The sequence below is a fragment of the Cryptotermes secundus genome, unplaced genomic scaffold (assembly GCF_002891405.2).
Source record: "Cryptotermes secundus unplaced genomic scaffold, Csec_1.0 scaffold39, whole genome shotgun sequence".
Classification (NCBI taxonomy): Eukaryota; Metazoa; Arthropoda; class Insecta; order Blattodea; family Kalotermitidae; genus Cryptotermes; species Cryptotermes secundus.
The window spans coordinates 117754-133642 of record NW_019723904.1 but is presented as its reverse complement, the minus strand read 5'-3'; the positions used below and the strand labels follow the sequence as shown (position 1 = coordinate 133642).

The 15889-nt window shown below is 42.1% G+C and overlaps 1 protein-coding gene across 7 annotated transcripts in view; it reads left to right on the top strand.

The window, feature by feature from the left end:
• LOC111861910 (ATP-binding cassette sub-family G member 1) overlaps positions 1 to 15889 on the top strand; it is a 233759-nt gene that overhangs the window by 159446 nt on the left and 58424 nt on the right. Inside the window, exons 1-2 of one of the 7 annotated variants that reach the window (XM_023846867.2) lie at positions 11388 to 11466; positions 11723 to 11953. The exons of 5 other annotated variants lie outside the window; for them this stretch is intronic. In XM_023846867.2, coding sequence (XP_023702635.1) covers positions 11875 to 11953 — 79 coding nt within the window. In that variant the 5' untranslated portion in view covers positions 11388 to 11466; positions 11723 to 11874. Of the gene's footprint in view, positions 1 to 11387; positions 11954 to 15889 lie in introns of those variants that run through there. One more of the 7 variants, XM_023846866.2, reaches the window with a different exon arrangement.

The window sequence follows — 15889 nt, the reverse complement described above, 5'->3', positions numbered from 1 at the left end:
ATCTTCTTACGTCTTCTTCCTCGTCTTCTTGTCACTTCTATCCGCCCCTCTAGCTTTCCTTCAATAACTTCTTTTAGAAGGCAGTTTCTGCGTAAAACATGACCAATCCAATTAGCCTTCCGTTTTCTTATTTCGTGTAGGATATTCCTCTGCTCACTGAAACTTCAATATGGCCGACAGAAAAAAAAATTAGATAAGACGATGAGTAATTTCCAAAAACATAATACTTATAGCAGTATACCATCGTCACAAACTTTTAGATTTTAATCGCCGACAGACCTTCTTCAGGTTTATTTGTCAATGGTTAATCTGAGTATTGTGTTAATTTCAGTNAGATGGTGGCGATACGTTCGTCCGAAACGTCGGTTAACACCACATATACACGGTGCCAAATCCCAGAAGACTGCTTTCTTCATAGTCACCTCCGTGAAAGCCTCAAATCTTACATACCTACGCTTGTCCTGCATCTACTAAGCAGGAGAATATCTTGTATTCATGTATTTGTTTGATTTTACTAATCCTGTAATTGGCTTCTGCAGCCATTGAATTAATATGTAACGATAAATAATTTAACTTCATTAGTAACCTCAGGCATTTAATGACATAAATACGTATATGCCTAAGTGATACAGTGAATCAGAAATTAATGACAAATTAATGAGTGCACCGCAAAACTATGACGGTCAATGCGCAATTTGCTCAGTAAACACAGACATAAATCCTCTTAATGATCCTTCGAAGGAAAGGGGCTGAACTGGGTCTGGCACTATGGAGCCGTGTTCTTGTAGCCACGTTTAAGTCCGTACGAATGTACGTACTGAACTGCGAAATACCATTCCCGAAGAACTATATTATAGAGACAGAACATGCAGTTGCGCGGAACGAAAGAGCCAATCTAAGTCCATAGAAGGCTGTGCCATAGTTCAGGGGGTTAGTCGCCAGCTTTCCACCGCGGCGGCCTGGGTTCGAGCCTGGCTTAAATTTGTGGTGGGCAAAATGGCACTGGGGTAGATAGTTTGGTGTTCACTTTTGTTACCCTGACGTTCAGGCAGATTTTAAATTGAAGTAAGAAGTTCTCCCACAAACTGCACATCGGACCACTTATTATCTGTGACACCATTAGTACTTCGTGACATGGCCTTGACATTAATTATTCTGACCTGCCCCACTTGTGACCAGACTGCTCACCCCAGTATCTGGGTTGTGCTATCATTTGCGCGGTTCTCTGATTCGTAAGTTTGGTTCTTATCTCGATCAGTCGAATGTCGAGTCTGCTCCAGTGGTTATGCAGATCGACACAAATACGCGCCCTACTTTAACTGGTACATCTTCAGTGACTTTTTCTTATTCTTGCACTATAAGTCTTCTTCTGGAACAGCCTATATCTCCTTTGCTAATGGTACTTGTCCATACACCATTAACTTTGTTAATTTATCTTCCTGCATTATAGAAAAAAATCTATCCCTGTAACAGGCCGTGAAGGCCCACAGGATTGTAAGACATCGAGGCTCCCACATTTTCTCTTGACAGTCGGCTCACAGATGGCGGTAAGAGTGTTAGCCTTACGCGTCAGCCGCTCTTTATCCCCCATCTCAGGAAGATTCCTGGTACTCATTTCTGTTAGAGGCTGAGTCGACCCCAGGGCCATAGTGCGAGTGGAAGGATTAGGTCAATTGAAAGAATCCACCTCATCGGGACTCGAACCCGTGACCTTCTGGCTTGTAACATAGTGCCTCAACTAACTGCGCTACCGCGTGCCCCCTCCATTATGAATACATTTTTTTTTTTTAATTTTTCGCAGATAGTCACAATTGTCTTTCGTTTCCTGAAAGTTCATCTGTTTCATGTCCTGTCATTTGAAACTTTCTTATGCCTGGATTTTGGATGTCACTTGTAATAGACCCACGTGTTGTGCCCCCCGTATGTAATAGTCTTCCCCACGTGTTGGGAACCACTTTTAAATATCTTACTTTGTGACGCCACATTATGACTGTCTTTGGTCCTTTCCGTTGTCCGATTAGTTGTAACTGCCCTTGCGTTCCGTACGCTGCTGCTCACTTCCTCCCTGTTCCTGGGCGCCTAAGTGTTTTTACACCGCACTTCTTCCCCGTCTCGTGGATGTCGAGAAGTTACGTGGGACGGAAAGTGAATTGTGGTTACTGGAGCTAGTAGTCAAGTGTTCACTTTACCTACAGTTTCTAAGGTCTCGCAAGTAGGGAAAAGTCGGGAGTAGCTGGGTTCTGATCAGTAGTGGTAGATATGAGTTCTTATCCAGTGTCATACAGGCCTGGCTCGGGCAGGGCTGGAAGATCCTTATGTTATTGTTACGTACACCATTGCAATATTTTTTCACTTCCACTAATTATTTATTAGCCGGTCACGGTAGCCGAGCGGTCTAAGGCATGCACTGTCTTCGCTCGCTCGGAAGCCGGGATCGTGGGTTCGAATCCCACTCAGGGCAAGGATGTTTGTGTGCGTTTTTCTGTGTTTGTCTACAGGTAGAGGCCTTGCGACGAGCTGATCACTCGCCCAAGGAGTCCTACCGAATGTGTAAGATCTAGTAAACCGAAGTGAAACGGAAAATTTCATAGAGGTAGGCCTAGGCCCAAATTGGGGCTGTAGCGCCACAGAAAAAAAATTATTTATTAACTCTTTGATAACACTGAACATTATATACTTTTTTTTCATTGGCGCTACAGCCCTCATTTGGGCCTAGGCCTACCTCCATGAAACTCTCGGTTCACTTCGGTTTTACTAGATCTTGGACATATGGTAGGACTCCTTGGGCGGGTGACCAGCTCGTCGCAAGGCCTCTACCTGTACACAAACACAGAAAAACTCACACAAACATCCATACCCCGAGTGGGATTCGAACCCACGATCCCGGCTTCCGAGCGAGCGAAGACAGTGCATGCCTTAGACCGCTCGGCTAACGTGACCGGCCATTATATACACGTACTTCATTGAACTAATTTTTCCTTACATTTTGTTAATTTGAACTTTGTGCGGCTTAGGACGCCAGAAATTGTACTTTATCAAAGTAACGTAGTTTTTGCTTCTGAATTGACTGAAAGCTGAATGAAGACTCCTGCTTTGGGAATGAACTTTCTGGAATTCTGAGGTTCACGAACATTAACATCCAACAGAAATTCACTCCTCCAAACGTGTACTATTGGTAAAGCACAATAGACCACTGTATGTCGCAGTGCAAGGGCTGAGAAGGCCCACCCCTTATACATACATTCATGTACTATTGGTCTAATTTAAAATAGGAGGTTCCCTAAATTTTGAGTTCCCAATCATGTTGCTTTGCTATGTGATTCTGGCAGTTGCTGACCTGACACTAAGGTTGGCAGCGACTTGCTGTATTAAGATCAGGAGATGAGGTTCAGGCAGTCCCACTTCTAAATTATAGCTGTTCCAAGCTGTCAGCTCTAAAATTCTCAAAGACTTTCCTACTTTGCTGAAACTGTCAGAATTCCAGGAATTACCAGACGTTACTTCTTGTCCACATAGCAAAACTTGAACTATGCTACTTCTCAGTGTAAAAAGTGGATATCTGCTGGGTCATTGTTTGTAAATTAAGCGGCCTTAACTTAATAAAATCTTAATTAATATTGGTTGGAGAGTTGTCACCTATGGAAAGAAGAAAAGAACCACCTGCAAGCAGACGTTGAAAGCACAGCCCCCGACAAGGAAGGAAAAGTGATACGATGTTAGGCTCTTCAGGACGAACAGCCTTAAAGAGAGAGCAATGTAACAGATTTGATCAATGCGTTGCCAGGCAATAGCTTTTTAAACACGAATACAGGCAACAGTAGAAAGGGAAACGTGTTTGATGTGAGGTCCGCGCCGAGCGAAAGCACGGAGATGTAGGAAGTCTCTTGCCAGGCAAGGCAGTGCTAAACATTCATCCGCAACAATGGCGGACGGTGTTTTCCGCGTGGTCCGCGTGCAAAGGAGTTTTCTTAAAAACAAACGGCAGTACGATTCAGTTCTGAGTTCTGAGTGTTAATAAATCCAATTATCCGAACTAGAACCCGTCATTTCGTCGCGTGCGCGTGATATTTTGGTGTCAGAAGTGGGACACCAAATGCCACGTGTAGGGGGTACGTGCGACGGAAGTGGCGGGTTCTAGATCGGATAATTGGATTTATTAGCACTTCGGTTACAAGTTCTCTTAACCACATTTAAATACAGTGCTATTGTTGATTTACACAATTCACAGTTCACTGTTGCCCACGAACTAGGATCCTCTATATCCATTAGTCGTCTCCTAGCAACGGATCTCAACACAGAAACTATCATTTGAAACCATTATGAAGCTTCTACGAACTTCTCGTGGCCATCTTCAGAACTGAATCGTAGCGCCATTTTTAAGATAACTCCTTTGCATGGACCGATCGGAAAACACCGTCACTCATTATTGTGGATGCATATTTACCGCTGCGTTGCCTGGCAACAGATTTCCTATATCTCCGTACCTTTGCTCGGCGCGGACTGCATAGAAGACACAGTGTTCCTTCTATAGCTACCTGTATTCGTATTTACAATGCTATTACCTGGCAACGCGTTGATTAAATCTGTTACAATGTGGAATAGTCGGGTAAATTTTAATGAACGGTTACATAATCAAGTTTTGTGAACGTAAGCAGTGGGATAAGAAATTTCGTGTATACTGCTTCCAGACGCTTGTCTCTCTTATTCAAAACCTTTCTCTCACGGCCATATTTGAGTGTTTCCCTTAATGTATAATTATGTAGGCCTGTACTTAATTTAGCATTGGCTGTCATTATTTGCCGTAATTTCTTTTTATCATCCAATTCATTGCATTAGGTTGATATGGTCTTATTTATAATACAAATTAGTGTTCTCCGTTGTTTTTTCTGGGACACGCAGCAGCGTAGATGGTTGAGGCACTATACTACAAGCCGGAAGGTCGCGGGTTCGAGTACCGATTAGGTTATTGGATTATTTCAATCCTTCCAGCCTCACTATTATCCTGGAGTCGACTCAGTCTCTAACAGAAATGAGTACCAGGAATTTTCCTTGGGTTAAAGGGCTGCCGACGCGTAAGGCTGACAACCTTACCGCCATCTGTTAGCCGATTTTTGGAGCCTCAACGTCTCACATCCTTATGGACCTTCACGGCCTGTTACAGGGCAGCTTTACCTTACCTTTTACCTTTGCTTCTTCCTGTTGCTTGGAGACGATATAAGTAGGGTATAAGGCATAAAGGGATCTATGTTTACCATTCCATAGAGAAACCCAGCCTATAGCAGATTCCTTCTTGAGAAGGTAATAGTCTTTCACATGGTAAATAAATTCCCAACCTTTTATGGAAAAAGAAGTTGCATGGCCGTTTTACGGCAGATTTCCATTCTGAAACATTTTCAGCCTATGTTCAGTTAGAGACAACCAAGCTTCGTACCCATACTGAAACAATCAAAATATAAAATGATGTCTGAAGTTCATTACAGATATATGTAGACAGTTGCCGATCATAGTGGCCGCGCGGTCTTCGCCCTCTCGAACACTGGGACCGTGGGTTCGAATTCCGCTCAAGGCATGGATGTTTGTGTGCTTTTATTCAGTGTTTGCGTTTTCCTGTATGTAGGTAGTGGTATTACGACGAACTGATCCCCCATCCAAGGAGTCCTACCGACAATGTAAACAGATCAAGAAACTGAAAAATCGGCCAAGGCCCAACAAAGGGATGTAGAACCGTAGATAGATACATAGATAGATAGATAGATAGATAATTCAGGGGTAGTTACAAGCATTGTGAGGTAATTGAAGATATGTGACGAAAGAAGTAAGCTCTTTGAGTGTTTCAGAAGCATTTGTTAAAACCCGGTTGAATAACGATTTGTTAGGTAGTTTAGACTACCTGGAAGTGCAAAGACATATTAATATTAGATGGATTTTTAAGAGCAAGACTTTCCTGTCCTTTTTCAGAATTTGGCGGGATGACTCTTAGAAATTGAATTTTTATATAAATCATATCAGGATAGTGCTGTAGCTACATATAACCTTTTATTTACGAATGTAAGAGTTTTACCTTTCCTGTAACACTTTGCTTAAAGCAAGAAAAATGGAATGCAAAGATCTTGAATATAACTTGAAATTCACTGTCCGTTCTTATTGTGTCGAAATTTGTCTCTTGCGTTTTAACTTCGTAATAGAGAAGAGTTGAATAAATTCAGGGCAAACCGCCCATGACCTCGCACTAGACAGGCCCGGCAGGTTGAAGTTCGAATACACTGTTTGGCCTACTAATGCCCCTCACTCTGTTTCATTACATTATGTACGAAAATCATTCCAATGAACTTTAACCCTTGATGTGTGACAGTCCATTGGTCAGATTCTATAAATATGTAACTCTTAATTTCCAGCTTATTCATAATGTTGTGAGAAGTGCATTCTCCTCACTGTTTCATCGTCACTTAAGTATCCAATAATATGACTCATGTCATATGGGCCCAATGCAGCTCGCCTGTAAATGTTTTGCTACGTTCAAAATGAACAATGTAATTCTGTTCAGTAAAATATGGTTCCATTTGCAGGATAAGTTGTTTTTATTGTTGAATCTGAGGTTCTCACAGCTGTGAGTACGAATACTGTAATAAAACGCCGTGTAGTCTGTTGAATGTCAATCGACGTTTTGGAGGAACTTACTGCCTCCATGTTAAGGGCCGAAAAGTAAGACAAATAAGAAACCAGCCTGAAACAGGCACCAGGCAAATTCTACTGAAGATGGAGGCGATGTTTTACTCCGAAATATCGATCGGTTTTTATAGACTACACTGCAGCATATCCAGGAAGTATCTCTCTTAGAAGTATTATCAGTTTAAAGTTAATGTTCTCTGCCCGATTTCGTACTAAAATAGTTATTTTTTTTTTGTAAAAACATATTTCCGCTTGGAAATTTCATCAAGCTGAAGTACATCACACACGACCACACTGACACATCTGCATCTGGATAAAACTTCCCACCTGCAGCTTCAAAGCGACCAACAAATATATGAAATATTTAGAAAACATAACGGAACTCGGAAAGTAAATATAACGCTGGTTCCTCGCTTGCGGATTTTTCTACCCTGAAGATGGAGGCGATATTTTCCCCCGAAATGTCGGTTCACACAAGATCTACACGGCGCCACATCCCAGAAGACATCATTCTTCAAATTTCTAATAGTTCAACACGCGCTGGCGATGTGCTAAGAAGGAGCTACAGTTTATTTCAATTCCATGGAAATTTACACTGACACGTCCTTCAAGTGACATACGTGTATACTAAAACACGTCTATAAATCTTTCGAAGGAATTCTGATCTTGAAAACGATTACATGCGATCTTGAATGACAGCCTTGTAACGAAACGTGGCTTCCCTGTTGACCTTCTGAATAATCTTTCAAAAAATGAACAAAGTCGTCTTCTGGGTTTAGGCACCGTGTATTCTTCGTTTTGGCCGACGTTTCGGAGGAACGTAGCGCCTCCATCTTCAGAGCAGTTGAATGGCTGCGGAGAGCAGCTACGGTGCCTAAACCCAGAAGACGACTTTCTTCATTGTCATCGCCGTGAAAACCTCAAAACTTACACAATCTTTCAAAAGTTTATGACATTTTCTGTGTGTGACAGACGGGGAAACTGAAGTCATCTGTTATACGGGAAGTTCTAGTTAGAACTAATCGCATCTTCTCTCTTCATGCGACACAACGTGCGTAGAAACGCATCTACAGTTCTTCTTAGTTTCTTGCATTCCTTGGTGCACCAGCCCATTTTGCTGCCTTTGTACGCACTGCTCTGAACCCAGGATTTCCTGGTCACTGGATCCATAGGAGAGGTTAGGTTATATAGCCTGACGGAATCTTGGCTTTACACGCATGGATTTCTTCTAGAGCTATGTCAAGTACAACTTGCATAGCGAAAGCTAAGAGTTTCTTCTCTATTCGCATCGAAGGATTACAAAAGCCATCACTTCGCTGCCTGCGGATGTACATTCTCGGTGGTCGGATGAAGTGAAATTTGGTTTCGACGCCGGTACGGCCGTCAGTGATGCTCACATTGAATTGCACTAAATGACAGTAAAACTTGATGAGATACTGTAGTACTATTCGTTAATAAGAAATGTTTATGTCAAAGCAGCGAGTAAATATCTATAACAATAACTGTGAAAGAATTTCTCGGACATGCTGTATAGTGCAGGATACTGTCTTTTCTCGTGTCTCTTCACGGCCGTAGCTTTGGTACATTTCTACTGGAGAGGTTGTAAGAAATATATCCAGATGGCCAGCAGTATCATTCATTTAAATAAAAATCACATTCAAATTCATTTTCTGGTTAACACAGTTTGCCAAGGTGAAATAGAATAAACATAGGTCCTACATTCCGACAGTAAAGCCGGTATTGCGGTGCTTTTTTTTTTTTCAAATGCCAATCCCGCTTCACGCCGGTCACGGTAGCTGAGCGGTCTAAGCCATGTACTCTCTTCGCTCGCTTTGAAACCTGGATCGTGGGTTCAAATCCCACTCAGGGCATGGATGTTTAGTTTGTGTGTGTGCGTTTTTCTGTGTTTGTGTACAGGCAGAGGCCTTGCGAGGAGCTGATCACCCGCCCAAGGAGTCATACCGAATGTCTAAGATCTAGAAAAACCAAAGTGAACGGAGAAGTTCATGGAGGTAGGCCTAGGCCCACTGGGGCTGTAGTGCCAAGGAAAAAGAATCCTGCTTCACTCACCAGAAAACTCACAAAATTAGGTGAAGCACGTTTCACTGGAATTTTTCTAAATCTGAGAAAGTGTGCTCCTGTGGAGTTCTGACTTCCTGGCTCTGCAGTACTGTAAGGTCCTTGGTCACCTTGACGAGAAATGGCGATTCGTTTATATTACTTACCTCTTCCTGACACCTCTTTATTTTCTGTTCTCGTAAATTGTCCGCCACGTCTTTCAGCTATTTCAATCGGAGCCTTAGAAACTTTCTTCTACTTTCTGTCCTACTAACAACAGTGTTCTCAGTCACCCTTGTTTGATCAGTTATCAACAAATGTCCTTATAATGTTTAAATTGTCTAGCATCCATCGCTAGGTTTTCTAGCACGTATTGTTCTCTGAAGTGAGCTTGTTAATCTCATGTCCAACTCTTACGCCGGAGAACTGGGAGCTGTTCTTTGTCGGACCCCAACCCTTTGACCTGTCCATCAAGAGTGATATTACCAGAAAAATAATCTCCCGCTAGCATATTCCTTCAGGTGATGATGATACATAAGTTTCTCACAACGTGGAAATAGTGCCCTCCCTATGGAGGACTTGAATATTTTTACGCCCTCCATACGTAGTATATATGGGGAAGCACTGTTTTGGTGAAAAAGTTGATCTCTAGATTTCGACGGAGTTGAACCCGTCTACATGTATTCATATTCGGTAGATACAAGTCCAAATGCCATAGTTCCGTACCTAGTGAATATTAACATTCCAGTTTTAAAAATAGAGTTCCTTTCGATGGGCCATACGTAAAAGGTAAATTTGTCCATGTGCTTAACTAGCAAACACTACGCCATGGAGACTTACGGGGAGTTGGTGTATAGATCCACGTATTCTTGACCTAGACACTAGTTGGAGGTGAGTGGTCAGCTTTACGCCTCGCCCGCCTTACCCCCTGAGAAAGAGCTCCCGGTATCTATTTGATAAGGCGCTGAGTGGGCCCCAGAAGCGGTCTGGACGACGTGGATAGAACAATCTTGCCCCTACGAGGAATCGAATTCCGACTTTTCGGCCGTCTAGCTCGTAATTAGTCGCTATTCCGACTGCGTTAGGTAAGCCATAGAAAATAAATAAGAAGTTCTGTGAAGAACTAATCACACACTTTCCTTCGATACGACACGGCCACATAGAAAAGACGAGTTCAACAATTCTTCTATTGTTACGTGTGTATTTGTTGCTGTAGTAACTTCTTTATCGAGCCGTTTCCTAGCAATATACACATACAGACGTACAGACTGATGAGAGGCCTTTATAATGTATGCTGAGGAGGTGGGTTCAGATGCCGTGATATACGAAGTTTCGTAAAGATTGTTTCAGATATTCAAAATTTAATGGGGAGGGGGGAATACACAGACAGACCTACTTTTATTTTTTTCAAAATAATAGAAGTATTCTAAAAATGGCGATTTACTCGAAAACGGCTGTAACAATCATGATGAAATTTCAGTACAACTTCTTTATTAACCGTCACAACACAGCAAATATCAAGGTCAGTGCCCAGCTACGGCTCTGCTACATGTTTCGGCTATCAACAGCCATCATCAGGCAAATACATGTTTAACATATACGATACACATACACCACTGAACTGCAGTACTATTAAACTGGATACAATACTATTAAACATATAAAACACTTGACGTAAAAAATACAGTAAATCAGATTATATAAAAAACAGAAGTTGTAGTATAAAACAAGAATAAAATTTTAATTGGTGTTCTATAACATCGAATCAGTCGTTGGTTTTGTAATTTCGTACGTTCCCATGGACAAATTGGAATATCCTAGATTTTTCTTTTTGTATATGAGATTGTATAGGAGGCTCGTGATGTAGATGTAGCAAATTAATGTTAATTGTTTAGTCGGTGCCTCATCTTACAAAGTGTTGTCCGTACTCTAGGGAATGTAAACAACCATTGTTTACATTCCCTGTGCACTAATCCAAGAAGGCGTAAGTGGGAGTGGATATATAGATCAAAAGTTTGTTGACCTCGTCACTAGCTGGAGGTGAGTTGTCAGCTTCAGGCCCCGGTCGCTTTAACCCCCGGGAAAAAGTCCTCGATACCCATTAAATAGTCATCTCTAACCTTAAAATAATATAAAATAATAAATCTGCCACAGCTTAATTCCAGTTTACTACCCGAAGACGGGAATAGGTCGTACTCTCGAAACGTCGTCTGTATTAAATGTCTGTGTGTGACTCTAAAGCCCTCTGTTGGACCTTGACCGCTTTTCAGTTTCTTGATCTTTTACACTGTCGGTAGGACTCCTCAGACGGGGGATCAGCCTGTCGCAAGGCCGCTACCTACACCTACACACGGAACAACAGAAACACAGAATAAACGCATACAGACATCCATGCCTCGAGTGGGAGTGGAACAAACGATCCCAATGTTTGAGCGAGCGAAGACAATTCATGCCTTAGACCGAGCAGCCGCTGTGGTGGGTCCGTATTAAACATATCTCAGCGTAAATAATCGGGCTTTGTTTGTTTTCTTGTAGTTCTGTTCGCATATCTTTAGTCGGGCCTTGAAGTCTGCGCAAGATCAGCTGTTTTAACTGAAATTCTGAGAGAGGAGGGGCGGGTACTTCATGGTATGGGACAGTGAGTTACGGAGTTAGTGCCAGTAATAGTCAGTGATTGCAGTCGACTCAGTTGCGTCTTGCGCGTGCGTGATTGATGTGTCTCATTGTCGTTGCGGCTGTGTATGTGTTACTGAAACATAATGAAAGAGATCGTGTTTGTTAAATATAAACTGTTTATAACGGAATTAAATTCCACTATATTCTGATTTAAATTAATAGAACGGACGTATAGGTCGCAAATTATTTTGTAGACAGGACCAGGATCGCAATAGGAATTAATGAGCCACAGAAAGAGAAGTTAATCAGTTATCGAAGAAAGTGTTTAATTTTAATGCTATATTATTTCTTGTCAGAAAAAATGCTATTTTATTTTCAGTGAATTATACATAAAACGCCTCTATCTGAAAGAATTACATTTCTTTATACGAGAATAAACTGAAGTTATTTTTGTTGTTGTACGACTTGGGAATCAAAGATCGCTTCTAAACGGAATCGCGAGTAAGAGATTACGTCTGTTTTCATATCGCGATGTCGCGTAGAGACAAGTTCGTGCCACTGGATATGCGCTCAGATGTTGTATTCAGAAAGGTCTCTTACAGAACACCAGGTAAGTTACTACTACACAAATTAAGTTGCAGGAAATTAAGGCGGTTAGAGGCTCATCTGTTCCGATCACAGTGTCCGCGCGGTCGTGGGTTCGAATCCCACTCGAGGCATGTATGTATACAAATATAAATCACTTCTTCCAATGTGACCTGTAATTTTTTTACTACATGAAAACTCAACACCCTTACATGTTTCGGTCTCTGTGGACCATCTTCAGAGGGCAAACATCACTACAAATAGGAAACCACCATCACGTAAGTTGTTTAGACGTAAAGTACGTAATACATTATGTCACATTGGACGGAGTGATTTATATTTGTAATTGTTAGTGTGACGGACCAGAATGAAACAAATCAAACTCATGTATGTATATTTGTGTTCATTCTGTGTTTGTGCTGTATTGTGTGCAGTTAGCGGCCTTACGGCTGGCTGATCGCTTGTACAAGGGGTCTTACCGACTAGGGCAGTAGAGGCATAGACAGATAGACAGGCAGACGAATACATGGATAGATAGGAATCCCATCTGTAGGCTAACTCGTGACTTCTCTTGCTTTTCTTTGCTCGCACCCGACCCTCCATTCAAATGCCATTTGTATATGGTGAAATTATCCCTTCCCATGCTCTGTGTACAGTTAACGACTTCTTGTACGATATCAACTATTTATAGGTCTAACCGTCTAGTGCTTTAAGGCCCTTTTCGTTGGGCGTCACTCCTTCTCTGTAACCGCTCTGTCTGGCCCCTTGGTTGGGCACCACTCCTTCTAACCGTCTTTCTCCGGCAGTCCTCTGAAGGGCCCTTTGGTTGCTGGTTGCATCTGCTCCTCTAGCTGATCCCTCTCACCTGTTGTTACTTCTAGTTGGCAGGTTGCGGCTGCGTCCTTCCTATCCAGTTCGGTTTACCTTTTTGTTGTTCTGGTGGATAATGGTTTGCGGGGTATGGGTTATCGGGGTGCTGGGCGCCAGTAAGCTTACTGTCGGCTTACATTTCTGGAAAAAAGGGGGGGGTGAACTGGAAACTACAGGAGCTAGGTACCGCGTTCTAACTGGAGCGATGAGATTCGGTCTCAGGGGAATACGGGCCTCGCGTCAGCGGGAAAGAGAAGAGTGTTTTAGGTAGGCACTAACACACACACTGTTTAATTAGCCAATCTTGCTACACACGTACATTTAACAGCACTTGTTGCACAAAACACATGGAAATCTCTCCAACGTTGGCGACCGGATCCCTGGCTAATTAGTTAGCGGCTGTTTCTTTTAGCACAAACCCTAGAATTGCACTTGCACTTATACTTTTAGCACAAAGAAAATTTCACGTTAAATTTAGAAGAGTTATCCAGAGATTTTTTCCTGCAAACACTTAAACATAATTTTGTTTTAACTTTGATTTTTTCTTAACCAAACTGCCAGTGACGCTAGTTTTTCGGCTGTACACTTGGAGGGTTGTTCAGAGACTCCTCTCGCAGACTCCCCTGTTTCGAAGCAAGAAATCTTCGCGGCTTCGGCTCCGCCTCCAAGTTACTACCCTAATTTCTGCTGATTGGAACAGTTCGAATTTAGGGAGTTAATCATAATTCTCACTACTCCAATCACATAACTTTAATTTGGGACTTTGGACCTTAAAATCCTAACGTCGTTTTAGACAGCTGCCTGAAAAATTATACCAGTAGCGTGGGTTGCTGGCCTTCCCACTTTTGACTTATGGGGTTCAAAACTTGTCAAGTATAACTTTACCAAAGGATCCCGCCGGTCAACTTTCTAACTGAATTTCCAGGAAAACTCTGCGGGGTGCTTCCTGTCTGGTCTTTGCAGCAGTGAAGCAGGCCCTATTCTTGAAACCAAGAATCGGGCTAAGTCACCCTTGAGTGTTCCTTGCTACCTCTTGTGTATAATTACTCTAAAAGAAATATTGATTACAAATAAAGATGACGGTGTCAGTGGTACGGCTACATAGGTCAACAATTATACGTACAGCTTGCTTTAACATTAAAATCTCCCATTTCACACACAAAGTGTATTTGTGGCTTTCGTATGGTTCTCAGAATAGAAATAATTTCTGTAACAGCATTAATCGATTAGTCTTTGTGATGAAGACACTGTGTTTTGTTTTTCTGTGAGATTGGAGCTGAATTCTTATGTAGTATTACGTAAATTATTGTTGTCCGAGAGGTAATCTATCTCCAGGGGAACGTATAGTTTATGTTGTTAAATTGTAAGTTGGTCGCTTGAAACGCTTAAGAGGTGGACTTAAACGACTCTTTCGCCAACCCTCTCGAAAATATTCAAAAGGGCTAATGTATATAAGTGATATATCAAATATATAACGTAAAAATTTTTAAATCGTCGGTGCTTTAATGGGCTGCATATGTAGCTCGGAGAGGGAGAAGGATATATATATATATATACTGTATATATAACTGGAGCTGCTGGTTAACCTCAATATATGGCCGTGCCATAGCTCAAGCGGTTAATCGCTGGCTTCCCATCGCGGCGTCCCCGGTTCGATCCCGGGTCTGGTCAAGTGGGATTTGTGGTGGACAAAGTGGTACTGGGGCAGGTTTTCTCCGAGTACTTCGGTTTCCCCTGCCAATCTTAATTCCACCAATTGCTCCACAATCACCCTCACCTATCATCTGGGGCTGGTACAATAGGCCAGAAGTGGCCGCAGTACAAGGGACTTAGTCCCACTCCACTAGCAATAAAAAGTAACCTCAGTATCCACTAATGAAAATGAAATTGTCTCATTCAGACATTTATTCATTTGTTTGCGCCAGTTTCTTACAGAAATCGGCTCATATTTACATTTTCCATAGACTTTTTTCAGATTGTCACTGTTATAGAATGTTAGAAATACAAATGTATTGGTTTCATTGACATGTTTGGTGATGTTTCTAAATTCCATAACACACACATACGTATGTTGTGATTGCGTGGGGAGCGCAGTGTCAATGCATTTAGGTCATTTGAATTATGAGATTTCTCCGTGATAAATGAAGTAGGTCGATATAGCAACTTCACAAATCTGCCTCTGCCTCTGCCTCGGTTCGTAAGAGTGACCTGTAAATCGAGTAAGTTTTTTCTCTCTCCCACTCTTAAAATCCAGGAGAGTCACTAGAAAATCTGTTTATCGCCCAAGGCATTCAAAATTCATGTTATTGCCTCTTCAGGTGTGCAAACCAGACGAAATAATCGTAAAAGAAACACGGCTCATTTTGGTTAGGACCGGCACGTTTTTTTCCAAATTGGTATTTTTGGCATTATTTTGCATATTTCTGTGACCTTGATGTTCACTTGTTTTGTATGAAAATGAAAAGTTCTAAAACTAAACCTGTTACAGAAGTATGACCGCTGAATTTAAAATTACTTTGTTTCATATACTTCTTTCAGTGTGGNGTGGGGGGGGGGGGCACGCGGTAGCGTACTTGGTTGAGGCAATATGTTACAAGCCGGAAGTTCTGGGGTTCGATTCCCGATGGGGTTATTGGATTTTTCAGTTTACCTGATCCTTCGAGCCGCACTATGGCCCTGGGGTTTACTCAGCCTCTAACAGAAATTTTGTTGGGCGGTAAAGGGTGGTAGGCACCTAAGGCTGACAACTTCGCCATCTGTGATCCCATTGTCTGGATAATGTGGAAGCCTCGACGTCTCACAACTATATTGACCATCACGGCCTGGTACAGGGATAGCTTTACTCTTTTCAGCTGTAAAGTGGCACAAATAACTCGAAGAAAAGCAGAAGGCCGGAATAATATCCCAGCTACTGCTTTACTCGGCACACATCCCTTAAGGGATAAACATAGAGGATGTTTGGGAGAACATTTAGCCACTGCGGGGGAAGTTCTTCTTCTTCTTTTTCTTGTTCTTGTTGTTATGGCTGTGCGGCCTTTCTTGGGCATTTGCTGCTTTTATTTTTCAGTTTCTTGATTCTACACACAGACGG